The sequence below is a fragment of the Malaclemys terrapin genome, chromosome 3 (assembly GCF_027887155.1).
Source record: "Malaclemys terrapin pileata isolate rMalTer1 chromosome 3, rMalTer1.hap1, whole genome shotgun sequence".
Classification (NCBI taxonomy): Eukaryota; Metazoa; Chordata; order Testudines; family Emydidae; genus Malaclemys; species Malaclemys terrapin.
Window position 1 is genome coordinate 147,632,419 of NC_071507.1, and position 16,800 is coordinate 147,649,218.

At 41.5% G+C, this 16,800-nt stretch overlaps 1 protein-coding gene across 2 annotated transcripts in view; it reads left to right on the forward strand.

Moving 5' to 3' along the window:
- PHIP (pleckstrin homology domain interacting protein) overlaps nt 1-16,800 on the forward strand; it is a 334,660-nt gene that overhangs the window by 263,177 nt on the left and 54,683 nt on the right. For both annotated transcript variants that reach the window (XM_054021954.1, XM_054021955.1), the window contains exon 24: nt 8,994-9,113. In XM_054021954.1, the coding sequence (XP_053877929.1) occupies nt 8,994-9,113 (120 nt within the window). The remainder of the gene's footprint in view (nt 1-8,993; nt 9,114-16,800) is intronic.

Genomic DNA, 16,800 nt, shown 5'->3' on the forward strand with positions numbered 1-16,800 from the left:
TTGTCTTTTGCACGCATGCCTGTCTTACCCACAGGTAGAGGAACTTCATTAAAATATTCCCAAACCGTGTCTCTTTTACGGCCTTCTGCCATTACAGGTTTTCCCTTCTAGTGAGAGAATGGTATGGTAGATCTCAAATCAATGAAGGCTACACTCAGAAAGACCTCAAGACTTCTGGAATATGCTGCTCAAACAGTTTCATTTTTGTTTCTACTGCCTGTCCCTCCCTTCTCACATTTATCTCCAGACTTCTTCTCCTTGTCCGGATCTATTCTGCCCACAACAATCTTCTAGTCATTGAACTTTTTGAAACTTTGCACTTTTAGAGAGTGGTAAGGGATTGACTCTGTGTACACAAATTTGCAGAGGGACAATAGGGGTGAGGTCTGTTATTTCTCACCTCTGTTCATTTATTTATTTATTTATTTATTTATTTTAAAAACATTTTTGTTGTTGTTAAGCATGTTATCTCTGGAGACACAAATCCACAGTTTGAGAACTGCAAAACTAAGCATCTCTGATGGTATCTTCTAGACTGAGGACTGAGTCCCACTGGGTAGATAGAAAGATTAACCCAAATAATCTATACAGAAGCCCCTGGAACTCCATAAGATTGGGTCCCTAATCCATGAACTATTGGAACTCATTTACAAAAATTTTCTTAAACTTTACATGAATATATTGTCTTATATTATAGAATTAGAATTTATAATCTCTATTCCATGATGAGATATCGTTGAGCTATAATGTATCTTAATTAAAACTATCTTTAGATAGGTTTTTCCTCAAAAATAATTTTATCAAAAAAATCTGATTTAAATTAAAAAAAAAATCGATTTTTTTTTTAAATCATTGATTTTTATCCACCCTGCCAGGTATCCCTCTCAGGATTCAACCACTTTTAACACCCATCCCAACTCTGGCTCCCTGCTGGTCTTGGTTGTCCAGGAGACATTGAGATCCACCTAGAACATACCAAAGGACAAGGATCGCAAACACTTAGATATGTTTGGAAGAAATGCGTTGCTACAATTGAGGGTGGTCAAGTGCCAGGCATTTCTAGCCAAATGCAACTTTTTAACATGGGACAAGATTACATCTTTCCTGGCCAACCTCCATCATGAAAGCAGAGAGGAGCTGAAAGACATTATAATAGCAGGCCAACTTGTGGTCTACAGGTAATTAACACCTCTGACATCACTGGCAGGTCTATGGCCACTGCAGTGACCATGCAGAGAATGGCATGACTCCAAACCTCGTGTATCCCTCATAGGCACAAGCCATGGTTTAGGACTTGCCCTTTTAGTGCTTGAAGCCGTTCAGCGAACAAACTGATAGTTCCTTACACTTGCTGAAAGATTCCAAAGCAACTACACTTTCTGGAAATCTACATTCCCCCACCCTATTGAAAGGCATCAACCAGCCTTCAACCATCGCACCAGCAGAGAGTGCATTCTGTATCTTAACACAGACACATGGAGTACCTGTGTTACAACATGGGGCATCAGCTCTCCTCCACCTCGGCCGCACTCTGCCATAATGACCTGTCAGCATAATGGAGAGGATGGTCGAGAGCTGCATAAGAACCAGTCCACAGAGCATTACCTTGGAAAGCTGCCTTGCCCCTCTACTGGACATGGTCTTGTTATAACATCAGACAGATGGGTGCTGGAGATCACAGCCCATGGCTACCGTATCCAATCCTGTTTGTCTGCCCCTTACCCACTCCCTTTCCTTGTCCCTCTTCAAGGACCCTTCTCATGAGAGCCTATTGCAAATTTAAGTGACCTCATGGCTTTGTCTAGGAGCCATAGTGGAAGTTCCTATAACTAGGCTGCTGGTGTACTGAGACCACAGCTTATTGTGCTGACCCATACTGAACCCTCATTGGGCTTATTGTTTCCTTGTACTCACTTGTCATTCTGTGTATTGGTCTGCTGTCTCTTTGACTGAGAGCTGTTTCAGGCAGGGCCTGTCCTTTTTTTGTTCTGCACTTGTAGAGCACTGTAGGGTCCTGGTCCATGACTGGGGCTTTTAAATGCTACGATAACACTGCTCTACAGCCAAAATGCTTCTGAAATAAATGTTGTCAAACTTTACTAATTCTGGGTCACTGAGAACGAAAATGATGCTTAAAATTGTTGATTGGCTCTAGTTTTCAAGATATGCTATTGGGTCAGTATATACGACCCTTGACTTGGGAATGGCGGAGGATAAGTTAGTTATAAATGGAAAGGGATCTCAATTTAAACCAGAAATGACTAAAATACATCTTTGACTGGATCTATCAATAAATCTATGACTGGGTTTGGACAGTATTTGCTTTTTAGGCAAAACAATGAATGATGCAATCTGAAGCTGGTATTGCTTCATACATGATATGAACTGCATCATGTTATTCCTAGAAGTCATGGATGATGCAATCATAACGAAGCTTACATCACGCTGCTGAATAAATTGCCCTATATCAGCTCTAGAAATCATACAGTGTCGTGCTCTCTTATTTGTCAGTGTTTGATTTTGCAAAGGGACATATTTCTGTTTAGCCAAAGTGAGCAGAGATGCCTCGTACTTGTGTGAACAGTGCAGATAACTTCTGCTATGTTTGTGGTGAAGTGACTTTTGCATCACAAAAGCGCAGTATAACCACTATGGTTAAGAAAGCCTATCACCTTTATTTTGGCTGCAAAATTGGAGATCAGGACAAGAGGTGGGCCCCACACATATGCTGCAACACTTGTGCAACAAATCTTCGCCAGTGGTTGAACAGGAAAAGGAAATCTATGTCTTTTGCAGCGCCAATGATTTGGAGAGAGCCAACAGATCATACCAGCAATTGTTACTTCTGCATGGTGCCTCCAGTTGGGAAAGGTGTGTCAAAGAACAAGAAGTGGACTGTGCATTGTCCAAACATTCCATCAGTTATACGCCCAGTACCCCACGGAGAAGGACTGCCAGTTTCTGATGCACCAGAATCATTCTCACTTGAGTCAGACGAGGAAGAGGATGAAACTTCTGGTCCTGAACCATCAATGTCACAGGACCCACATTTTCTCCCATCCTCCTCCTCTGAACCACACCTCATAACACAAGGTGAACTGAATGTCCTTGTCAGGGATTTGGAATTACCCAAGAGTAAGGCAGAGCTGTTGGGCTCCAGACTACAGCAGTGGACTCTCCTGGCAGGTGATGTTAGAGTTTCCATGTTCTGTGACCGTCAAAAGGATCTTGTCCCATTCTTCTTCATGGAAGGTGATCTTGTTGCCTGCAACAACATCGATGGTGTGATGGCAGCCCTCAACACCGTTCACGAGCCAGATGAGTGGAGACTGTTCATTGATTCATCGAAGACGAGTCTTAAAGCTGTTTTACTGCATAATGGCAATGTTTTGCCATCAATTCCAGTTGGTCATGCAGTCCATATGAAGGAAACCTATGACAACATGAAACAACTTTTGAGGTGCATAAACTATGACCAATATCAGTGGCAGCTTTGTGGCGATTTGAAGGTTGTTGCTCTCTTGCTTGGTCTGCAGACTGGATACACAAAGTACTGCTGTTTTCTCTGCGAATGGGATAGTCGTGCAAGAGATTCCCACTACATCAAGAAAGATTGGCCACTCCGACAGTCATTGGAGCCTGGGAGGAAAAGTGTTCAGCATCCACCACTTGTTGAATCAAGGAAAGTTTTGTCACCACCCTTACACATCAAGCTGGGTCTGATGAAGAACTTTGTCAAGGCCATTAACAAAACACAAGCAGCTTTCAAATACCTCCATGGAAAATTTCCAAGGTTAAGTGAAGCTAAGATAAAGGAAGGTGTCTTTGTTGGTCCTCAGATTCGTGAACTTCTTTGAGAGGATGCATTTGACCATGCAGTGCGTGGCAAGGAAAAGACGGCATGGAAAGCCTTCCAGTTAGTGGAAATAAATTTTCTCGGAAACAACAAGGCAGACAACTACAGGTTGTTGGTGGAAAACCTCCTCAAGACATACAAAAGCCTTGGTTGCAAAATGTCACTAAAGATACATTTTTTGCAATCATTTTTGCAATAGATTTTTTTCCACCGAACTGCGGAGCAGTGAGCGACAAGCAAGGCGAGCGATTTCACCAGGACATTGCAACAATGGAGAAACGCTATCAGGGCAAATGGAGCCCATCAATGCTTGCAGACTATTGCTGGACAGTGACAAGAGATGCTCCATTTAATGAATACAAGAGACAAGCCAAGAAGCGCCGAGTAGACACTGAATAGGACTAAACTATGTACATAATAGTTTTTTGCCTTTTGTTTCATAATAAATTTTATTTATAGAACCCTTTTGCTGATTTTTAAAGTGTTACATAAACAGGACAGGTGAAATATTATCATGTAAAGCAACCATAAACACATGAAAAGACCTAGGTTTTCAATTTATGATTAAAACTCTACTATCTACACAATATACATAGACATAAAATGTAAAAACTTAAATATCTTAGAAACAGTAGCCAATCAGTTGTTTTAATTGTCATATTTGAATTCAGCACATCAAAATACATAATAAATAGCTCATTTTATCTCTGAAGCAGATGACGTCTCAAAAATTGTAGACCAGTGTAATAATGAAATAATAATAATACAGAGAAAGACTCTTCTGCTCCTGGTTTTTCCTTGTTCTGAAGAAGAAAAATGGAGTTCTTTGTCCTATTCTGTACATAAGGAGACTCAACAAACATGCATATGGTCTCAGGTTCTACTCCTGGGAGAATTCTGCACCAAAAAATCAAAAATTCTGCATATTTTATTTGTCAAAAAATGCAATATAATCACTCCCATTTCATTTATTTTTTGGTAATTTATTTAAACTACCATATAGAAAAAAAATCACAATAACTGTTCAGCATTTCCTAAACACATGAAAGTTAAGTTACAAATACTTGGTAACCGTGTATTCCAGTTATAATCCTGGATTTTCATTTAAATGACGTTACTTTTATATTGGTGTTTGGTGTTCTATAAAGTAGAACGTTGCTTTAAATTGCTCAGACTTTCACGCTTGAAAGTCGTACCATTTTGCTAATCATTGTCCTGCATTTTTTTTAATGGGATAAGTAAAATAGATCCTGAGCTGTAATCTAACCCCATTGTGCCTCTTTGGCACAGGAAAAAGGAGAAAGCACATAGACTTTCCTAGCTGAGGATTCCCTTATTGTCATTTACAGTAAGGCTCCTTTTTGTACTCTGGCAAGGTAAAGCCTTAATTGACTAAGAATGGGAACATTAGCAGCCTGCCTGTTTAGTTGTTACAGGAGTAAGGTTCAGGGGGTAATGTTTGCCTCTGTCAAGTTCATAACTGGTTTGCAGTTCTCAGCTTCCGGTCCACAAGAAAATACCTAAGATTCCCAGTGGGGCCTTACCATTACCAATACAGGGTTCTGCTTTTCAGATTCTCTCTGATGCTGACTGTTAACCAAGTTTCTGGCCATAGTAATGACTTATCTAAGGAAGGAGGGAATCCCTGTCTGCCCCTGTCTAAATGACTGGCTGATCAGAGGCAGGTCCCAAGAAGAGACTGCTCTGGATTGCATCTTCTCCCTATTCTTTCCCTTAAAACTCCTGGTGAAGTATGTGAAATAATCTCTCGTACTAGCTCAGACAATAGAGTTCATGGGCACTGTGCTTAACTCAAGTTTGGTGAAAGCTTTTATGCCAGAGTACAGGTTCTGGTCCCTTCGGTCAACAGTGTATGACCTGCAGATCACTGTGTGTGCATGTTTGGGACATTTTGGTCATATGTCCTTGTGCATATACGTGTGGTGCAGCTTGCCAGACTTTGCCTGCAGCCATTATAATAGTGGCTGAGGATAGTGTATGTTCCATCCACACACCTTATTACCAAACAAGTCAGTCTCCCTCCTCCCCCCCATATCCTGCAGGAACTCAAGTGATGGCTATATCCTTTGACTGTAAGAAAAGGGATACACTTCTTGTTCCCTTTCCCAATGATGATGCTGGAGAGTTGCATCATGGACAGACTGTGGTGCCCACTGGAACTATCTGAAAATGCAAGCTTCAGGATCTCAAGATGATCTAAAACTTCACATGAACAACTTGGAACTGAGAGCTATCAGACTGGCTTATATGGCATTCCTTCTCATCCTCTGAAACACCCACAGTGCGATTGTGACAGGCAACATGTCGGCAATGCATTCAACAAACAGGGAGGTGCTTGATCATCTCCTCTCTGCCTGGAGGTGATCAAGTTCCAAGAACAGTCGTATTGGCAAGGAGTGACTCTGATAGCTCTACACCTACCAGGGCTCAGCAATGACCTGGTGGACTTTCTAGGCAGAAATGTGGTAAACAGCCACAACTAGTCACCATGGCAATATTTCGTTGATGGGAACGCCCACCATAGACCTCTTCACCATGGCAGATAATGCCAAATACAGGGATTTCCACTCCATGGGCAGTATGAGCCCCAGCTCCCTTCCTAGCACCTTTGTACTTCAGTGGTCTTGAGGACTGCTGTATGACATCCCACTGATCACTCTGACCCCTAAGAGCATATCCAAGATCAAATGGGACAAAGCTACAGTCATCATAATATTGCCCTGCTGGCTGAGATGATTTTGGCTGTTGGATCTCCTGTATTTGTCCAGCCAGCCTCCCACCTCCAAAATGACTTCCCACCTGCCTGGAAATGCTGTCTCAAAACTAAGGACAAATATTTCATCTGGATCCATAGCCGAGCTTGGTGGCCTGAATGTTGGCTTATTGAGAAAGACAGACGAAGACTGCTCCCTACAGGTCCAGAAGATCCTTTTACAGAATGGCAAAGATTTTCCAAATGAGAAGCTCAAAACAATGTGAATCCAACTCAGATCCTATACCAAAGATTCTGGACTATATGCTGCTTCTGAAACAAGCCGAACTAGCCTTTATCTTCCTTAAAATTCATCTAGAAGTCATATCAGCATGTCTCGCTCTTATACAGTCATACTCAATCTTTTCATACCCTACAGTGTTGAGATTCCTCAAGGACCTTCTCCCTACCTGCCCTCCAACTAAGGACCCTACTCCCACATTGTAGCGTAGTGAAGCCTGGAGTCGCCATTTGTGCCATCAGCAGAATGTTCTTTATACCACCTCACTATCAAGATGGTCTTTCTGATAGCCATCACATCAGCATGTAGAGTCAGTGAACTGCGAGCTCTCGTGGCTGGACTGCGATATATATCCTTCCACAGGAACGAAGTGGTGATGGAACCGGACCCTAAATTCATCCACAGAATGGTCTCAGAAGTCACCTAAGCCAGTCTGTCACCTTACCGTTCTTCTCAAAGCCACACTCATCACCAGGAGAAAAGAAGCTTTGTATTCTGGATGTTACTGGGGCTCAGCTATATGACATAAACAAGACTTTCAGACTTTCTCCCTGACTCTTTGTGGCCATATCCAATACATCAAAAGGCCAAGCCATCTCATCCCTGAGAATCTCAAAGAGAATTATTTAGTGCATTTCTACCTACTTAATATCTGTTGTATGGCAAGGCTCTCCCTGCAAAAGCTCCACGTGGGGTGCAGACAGCATCTTCAGCCTGCTTTAGAACTATACAGATAGCTGAGATCTGTAAGGTAGCCACATGGAGCAACTCACTGACCTTTGTGAAATGCTGTGCATTTGACATGGCTGACAGAGCAGATGTCGCATATGGAAGAGCAGTACTTCAATCCATGTTTGACTAATACAACTGAGATTCTTCACTCGCATCCAGTGAGGATTCTTCTTGCCTGTCACCTAGAGTGGTATTTACACTAACACATATTTGAACAAGAAAGTACAGTTATTTACCCTACAATAATTGAGGTTCTTCAAAATGATGTAGTCCCACGACCCACCTTCCATCCTTATTTTTCGGAGTCCTCAGCGACACCGGCTTTAAATTGTGAGAGAACTGAGGGGAGGGTCATAGCCACTCCACCCTTTATGCCCTCGTATGGGAGGCTCTGCTGGACATTATTTGTAAAATAAAAAAAATAAAAATTCAGTCTCCCAGTGCATGGGTCGCATTCACACCTAGAGCAGGATCCACACTTACAACATTTCAAAGAAACACAGTTACTGTAGGGTAACTAACTGAACTTCCTAATGTGTATATATTATAGACAGGGCTGGTTGTGCTATGTATTATTCTTCCAGGTCTTGTGTCTGATGAAGTGGGCATTCACCCACGAAAGCTTATGCTCCAATACTTCTGTTAGTCTTAACGGTGCCACAGGACCCTCTGTTGCTTTTTACAGATTCAGACTAACATGGCTACCCCTCTGATACTGAACTTCCTAATGTGTATATATTATAGACAGGGCTGGTTGCGCTGTGTATTATTCTGGCAGCCTTTTCTTTGAGAAGCTCTAACACCTCCATACTTTGAAGGTAGGCACTTGAAATTGGCAGGTGGAGTGGTATTTGTGTCAGAGATGTGGTTTTTGCTATTCCCATGAAAATTTGTCCTATTTTGGTCATGCTTAGTAAAGACTTGCTAGAGCTTCACCTTTAAAATCTCCAAAGAACAGTCAGCACTGGATCTTTAATAATGTTCTTTTAACATAGGGGGTTTTTTTTGTGTGCAATAAAATACAGAATTTGGAAAATTTCAGTTGTTTATCTCTCAACCCTCAAAACTTGTCACATGGCTGGATGCTAATAAATTCATACTTTATGTACATTAATCAAATGTTATTTGGGTAAAAAAGTATTAATTCAAGTTTCATTGTTTTGATTATAAAAAGTTTCATTTCATAGCTCCTCTATAAAAATACCCTAAACTTTTCAATAGCATTTCTAATCTGGTGATGTCATTTATTTTCCTTTTTATGATAAAAATCATTTTCACAAAATTCTAGTTGAGACTTTGACAAAATGATAATATATTTTGGGGATAAATTGTGAGTTTGGGTAAAAGGTGAACTATTCTTATTAATATATTATTGTATGCATTTTCTTTAGAGATTGGCTGTAGGAGTTTTGGCAGAAAATGGCTTGACGTTGGAAGAATGGCTGCCTTCAGCATGGATTACAGATACTATTCCTCGTCGGTGTCCGTTTGTGCCACAAATGGGTGATGAGGTATTTTTGTTTTTCTCAAGATTCTTGCTTTCCATTTCCAGTTTTTCAGCTTTTTTACGTAACTTTTTTAGAAATGTATGTAATTATTTTTCATCATTATTTTTCTGAACATTTTGGATTGATTAAAACTCCCTTTAAAGCTTAATTTTAATCAAGCCAAAATTATTTTCTTTCAGAATGAAAGTTTCTCTGTCAGCACATTCTACACTGCCTCTGTGCTCCTTAAAATCTTCTAAATGCTATGTCACATTTATGCTATCCCTTTTCTTTTTCCACACTATTGTGATGGGGTTTTTTTATTGCACTGTATTTCTCCTGTACCTTTCCTCACCTTTGTTACTTCAATGGGGTATGCCCCGTATACTAAAACGAGAAGTAAAGCAGGAAGAACTGGAAGTACTAGTTAATATGCACAACTATGACATAGCTGGCATCACAGAGACTTGGTGGGATTATTGGTATAGAAATGTACACTTGCTCGGGTAGGGGGAAAAGGGAGGAGGTATTGCCTTATATATCAAGAATGTATAAACTTGGACTGAGGTTGAGATGGAAATAGGAGACAGACTTGTTGAAAGTCTCTGGGTAAGGATAAAAGGGGTTAAAAAAAGCAAGGGTGATGTTATGGTAGGGGTCTACTACATCTAACCAGGAAGAAGAGGTGGATGAGGTTTTTTTTAAATAACTAACAAAATCATCCAAAGCACAGGACTTGGTGGTGATGGGGAACTTCAACTACCCAGACATCTGTTGGGAAAGTAACACAGTAGGGCACAGATTATCCAATAAATTCTTGGAATGTATTGGAGACAATTTTTTATTTTAGAAGATGGAGAAAGTTTCTAGGGGATAAGCTGTTCTAGATTTAACTTTGACAAATAGGGAGGAATTGGTTAAGAATTTGAAAGTGGATCATGGAATGATAGAGTTAATTATTCTAAGGACTGGTAAGAGGGAAAACAGGACAATAAAGATAATGGATTTCAAGAAGGCAGACTTTAGCAAACTCAGGGAGTTGGTAGGTAAGATCCCATGGGAAGCAAGTCTAAGGGGAAAGACAGTTCAAGAGAGTTGGCAGTCTTTCAAAGAGACATTATTAAGGGCACAAGAGCAAACTATCCATTGTGTAGGAAAGATAGGAAGTATGGCAAGAGACCACCCTGGCTTAACCAGGAGATCTTCAATGATCTCAAATTGAAAAAAGTCCTCCAAAAAGTGAAAACTAGGTCAGATTACAAAGGATGAATGTAAACAAATTATACAAGTATAAAGGGACAAAATTAGAAAGGCCAAGGCACAAAACAAGATCAAACTAGCTGGAGATGTAAAGGATAACAAGAAAACATACTACAAATACATTAGAAGTAAGAGGAAGACTAAGGCCCATTACTCAATGGAAGTGGGGGGGACGACAATAACAGAAAATGTGGAAATGGCAGAAGTTCTAAATGACCTTTTTGTTTCAGTTTTCACCAAACAGGATAGTAGCAATTGGATGTCTCAAATAGTGAATGCCAGTGAAAATGAGGTAGGATCAGAGGCTAAAATAGGAAAAGAACAAGTTAAAAATTACTTAGACAAGCTAAATGTCTTCCATCACCAGGTCCTGATGAATAAATCCTAGAATACTCGAGCTGACTGAGGAGATATCTGAGCCATTAGCAGTTATCTTCAAAAAGTCATGGAAGATGGGGTACATTCCAGAGCATTGGAAAAGGGCATATAGTGCCAATCTATAAAAAGGGAAATAAGGACAACCTGGGAAATTACAGACCAGTCAGCTTAGCTTCAATACCCAGAAAGATAATGGAGCAAATAAGTAAGCAATCAATTTGCAAACACCTAGAAGATAATACAGTGATGACAAATCCATGATGACTGGTACTTAAGAGAAAATCATGTCAAACCAGCCTAAGAGCTATCTTTGACAGGGTAACAAGCCTTGTAGATAGGGGGGAAGTGGTAGATGTCGTATATTTTGACTTTAGTAAGGCTTTTGATACTGTCTCGCATGACCTTCTCATAAACAAACTAGGGAGATGCAATCTAGATGGAGCTACTATAAGGTGGGTGCATAACTGGTTGGAAAACCGTTGCCAGAGAGTAGTTACTAGAGGTTCACAGTCAAGCTGGAAGGGCATATCAAGGGTCCCATAGGCATCAGTTTGGGCCCAGTTTTGTTGAATATCTTCATCAGATGATTTAGATAATGGCATAGAGAGTACACTTATATAGTTTGCAGATGATACCAAGCTGAGAGGAGTTGCAAGTGCTTTAGAGAATTGGATTAAAATTGAAAATGATCTGGACAAACTGGAGAAATGGTCTGAGGTCAATAGGATGAAATTCAATAAGGACAAATGCAATGTATTCCACTTAGGAGGAACAATCAGTTGCACACATACAAAATGGGAAATGACTGCCTAGGAAGAAATACTGCAGTAACGTATCAGGGGGTAATGGATCACAAGCTAAATATGAGTGAACAGTGTAATACTGTTGCAAAAAAGCAAATGTCATTCTGGCATGGAGTATTGTAAGCAAGACACGAGAAGTAATTCTTCCACTGTACTCCGTGCTGATTAGGTCTCAACTGGAGTAGTGTCCAATTCTGGGTGCTACACTTCAGGAAAGATGTGGACAAATTGGAGAAAGTCCAGAGAAGAGCAACTAAAATGATTAAAGGTCTAGAAAACATGATCTATGAGGGAAGATTGAATAAATTGGATTGTATAGTCTGGAGAAGAGAAGACTGAGGAGGGACATAAGTTTTCAAGTACATAAAATGTTGTTACAAGGAGGAGGGAGAAAAAATGTTCTCCTTAACCTCTGAGGGATACGACAAGAAGCAATGGGCTTAAATTACAGCAAGGGCAGTTTAGGTTGGACATTGGAAAAAACTTCCTAACTATCAGGGTGGTTAAGCACTGGAATAAATTGTCCAGGAAGATTGTGGAATCTCCATTATTGGAGATTTGTAGACAAAAACTTGTCAGGAATGGTTTAGATAATACTTAGTCCTGCCATGAGTTCAGGGGACTGGACTAGATAACCTCTTGAGGTCCCTTCCAGTCCTACATTTCTATGATTCTGTGATTCAATAGTTGAATTCCAAAAATGACAGATACATAAAACAATTTTTGTTTTTAATTTATAAAATGTGCCAAGTACAATGTATTGGGTGTACGAACAATACTTATTATAACATATGGCTTGAAAATCCAAGTCAAAAACAAGATTTTATGTACCCTGTCTTCCATAATCAATGACACACAAGTTCACCCCTCGGGAAAAAGCCAGAGGAAGTAGTTGGGCCATACACTATAAAATCTGCACGGTCCTGAATCTTCAAAGAGCTAAGCATTTCTGGAGAGGTGTTGAGCACCCAGAGTGCTGAACTGAGGACTGGTCCACGCTAACCCCCCAGTTTGAAACAAGATACGCAACTTCAGCTACGTGAATAACGTAGCTGAAGTCGAAGTACTTACCGCAGGTCCACACACGGCAGGCAGGCTCCCCCGTCGACTGCGCATACTCCTCTTGCAGAGCAGGAGTATCGGCGTCGATGGCGAGCACTTCCGGGATCGATTTATCGCATCTAGACAAGACGCGATAAATCAATCCCAGAAGATCGATTGCTTACCGCCAAACCCGGAGGTAAGTATAGACGTACCCTGAGTTCCCACATAGATCATCAACTTCAGTTTCCATTGAGAGCCTCTGAGGAGGTGCTCTGCTCCGCACAGAATCAAATCCAAGATGAACTAATCTGGTCAGTGGTGCCATCTAGGTATTGTAGGGTTGTCAGCGATATGCCTGTACCATACTCTTAAGAGTCTTTAGCACCCTACTAGTATTGACATGTTTCACAGAAATCTCACATTTGGCCAGGCAAAGCAGATGTTGCACTGTATACAGGGAATACTTAGGCATGCTCTCATCTGTCTGTTGTTCAAAAGAACCTTGACATTAATGAACTTGACAATTGCCACCTAGTCTGTACCTGGAAACATAGGAATTATTGCACTAAAAGAGATGTACCAGTAATACATCTAGTCCAGAATCATATCACTGACAATGGTTGTTCTCATATGTGTCCGAGAGGGTGCAAGAAATTCCACAGCTGGATAATTATTTTATTATAAGCACGGCTGGTAACTTGACTTATTATTAAGGTTGCTCAACACTTCCCTAAGGCCGTATTTTCTGTTGCTTATGACTTTGACGATAATTATTTGGGCTGAAATTTTCCATACTGGGTGTCTGCCTTAGGCTGCATTTTTTGGAAAATTTCAGCCAAAACAATTTAGGATGTGTCTGCACTGCAGTGCAAGCTTGGGCTCATATCCACCTTTCATCTACACATAATTATATCTGACTCAGGCCAGCAAGCCCTCCATGTGCAGGCCCCAGGACCCCATCAGTGTGGGGAGATATTTGAGCCTGAGTCCCACAGGCTCAAATTTTGCAGAATGGATGCAGCTCTGGCCCATGCCTCCCATACTGGGACCTGAAAGTCCACCAATGCTGTCCCACAACCCCATGGGATGGTGTCTTTCGTCCTTTCTATCCCAAGAAATGGAAATGGTTTCTCTGATTCTGGTACAGCTGCTCAGAATTTAGCCCTTCCTTTTTATTCTGACTGCTGAGCTGTAAGCAGAGTGAATCTTCTCTTATGTTTATAATGGCCACCAACACAAAATAGTCCTTTGCCAAGTGCACTGCTAGCTGGTCATGAGAGCACAATCAGATTTTAGTTAAACTCTCGGGTGAGATAAGCAAACAATTTGACTTCAGCAAGAGTTCAAGAAATGACCATGCATACAAGGAAATAGTGAAGAAGTTGGCAGCTTTGTGGATTTATCAGACCAGCGCAGAGAGTGGATTAAGCATTCCAAGAACAACTACTGGAAAGCCAGGAATGAGAACCACACCTCTGGAAACTCACCTGCCCGTTTTATGAGGAGTTTGACCAGGTGCTGGGAATGGCACCGAGTACTGAGCCACCAGCACTTTATGACAGTCTGGTTAGCAGAGATGTTGATCTTCTGACCCTGGAATCCAGTTTGACACTGGAGGGGAGCAAACATCCGATCAGGCTGCTGAAGTGACTCTTGTGCTCACGCCAGTCTCCCAGGATGCTTTGCTACTGTAGCAGCTGCAGCACATCTTGGATCTCTACTCAGAAGACCTTTTTGATGACTCTTTGGAGGAGCAGCCCATTGCAGAACTAGCAGCAGAAACACACGAAGCAGAAGTAGCCCCTCAACCTGGTAAGTTTCTGGTTCCATGTTTGTTGTTGTTATATGGATAGGAGGAATTTCTGAATTATGACCCAATGGAAAATGTATTACAAGCTGAGGGCAGCAGTGTGTATCTGCCAATGGTGAATGGAATGCCAGCACCTTAGCAGCACCACCACATGGAATTCAAAACGGAAACCAGGAAGCGCAAACATCAATGAACGAAGCATTTAAAATTTAATTTTACTAGAAACAAGCACATTCTTACAAAGATGTGCTGGAATGTTAAAAATGAGAACCAGATATTGCCTTCCCTTTTAGTATCCCGTGCCATACAAATTAGTCCCGCCACAGTGTAATGAGCTGCCTGTAAATGGTCAACTGTCTGGTGGGGAAGTTAATTGTAGTCCATGGGCAATGAAATCAATGTCCAAAGTACAGCTGGTGGGGGGGTTGTATATACACCAGAAATGTGCCAGGGAGTGGGGGAAATGGCTGTGTAGTTCTTTGAGAGTCTGTGTTGTTGTGTGTGTTTGCATGTCGTCACTGGGTAGTTGCGGTCAGAGCAGCATGCATCGGAAACTGTAGGGAGGCAATAATCTATGTGGATGCTAACACAGCATCCTGTTGATTTCCCCCATGAATTTTGGCCCAATCCCAGTGCTGTTAGCTGCAAACTTTTCCCATAGTAGGGAACTCGAGAGGCATTCAAGTTTCAGAAAAATTGAGTATTTTCTAGTTCCAGCTCTGTAGATCACCAGCTCACTCCATTCGTAGATGTGCATTCAGTCACCGTAAGTTTGAAAACCTCTGTGGCATACACAGCTGGCTTGCCTCTGACAGCTTGGAATAAAATGTCCCTTTGACATTTTGGAACCTTTAGACTTGTGATGTCCTCCAGAAGGTGGAATCCCTGAAAGGCTAGAGAAGGCTTAGTTAGTAAGCTGTCACTTCTCTGCCCACAAACCAAGCTGGTCTGCAATTTTTAAACCGAAAAATTTTAAATTTTAACTTACCATTCTTTCTGCATCGTTTCACTGTGATTCAGTTGTGTTAACACAGCTTTTGGGAACTGAAATATTCCTCTCCGGATATATTGAAGTTCAGTTTTGCAAAGTATCATTTCTGGGCCTTGAGATTCCACAAGCCACTTTTGCCTGCAGAAACCTGATTTAAAGTGCTGAAACAATAATGCACTGTTTGATGTCTACTCTTAGGCCTTTCTGCCTCTGCTGGTCCCTCCACCTTGACAGTGTGAGTGCAGTCAAGCAGACCCCTGGGATGCAGAACTGTCACAGACTAGTCCCAGCAGAAGTGTTTCTGTGATGAACTTAAAGTGAACATTCTGGACAGGGACAACAAGCAGGTGCAATACCAGAAGGAGAAGGATTCACGGCAAGTGGAAAGGCACAGACAGGCTGCAGAGTGAGAGGACAGAATTGCAGTGCAACGCAGTTTCTAGAGCAGGAACATTGGCTGAGGGAGGAAGATAGAGCACAGCAGAAAGACCTGTTTGAGAGGCTGTTGAGAGGCTTATGACCCCAAGAGTACAGGCTCCTGCTGCGCCTGCACCATGCCCTGAGTCCCCTCCATGGGACCATGTGCTGCAAAGCAGGGAACAGTTTGGACAATTCCATAGTTTGGGTGGCCCATGCAACCAAAACGTAACAGCAGCTGGACAGGGCAAATCTACCATGTACAATCCTCTAACCCTGTGCTGAGCCATCCCCGCTGAAGGCTTCCCACCCCTGTGCACCGGTGCCAAGAGCATACTAAACATAAAAGAAGGGGAAAGGAGAACAGGAGGCCAGAGGACATGCAACCTAAGGGGATTTATTTGTTGTCACTGTGTTCACTGTTTAATGTTTGGTTTATGCACTCTGTTTTATAAATGGTTTTGGAGTTGGGTTATTATTGGTGTGTGAGTGATAGCTGGCTTGCATGGCAGTGGTTTAATCTATTTTTGTGTTTCACATCCATGTTCACAAATAAAGGCCTTTATTTTATTAAGACTGACCATCACTGCATCACATCATATAATGTGTATTTTAAATAATAAAGATAAATGCATGATAAGGGACAGCTGGGAAGTTGTATTTGAACATAAGTATTCAATAACTTTCTCTACATCAATCCCTACTGTAAATCTACAGTTCTTGCCACACGCCTCTACCCCCCAGTTCATAATCAGTCATGTCACCTGTAAGTACAGTGCATAGCAATCAACCTCCTACCCAGTTCATAATCAGTTATGTCACCTGTAAGTTACAATGCGTAGCAATCAGCCCTCCCCATTTCGTTACATGATCTCATTTACTATAAACATTGTACAAGCACATTCATAAACATACTATTCTCCCTCTTCCATTGGCCTATGCAAGCCCGTAACATGGGAGCACAGAACCCTGATTTGTGTTGCCCAGATGCATCCTGCTCCAGTTGTG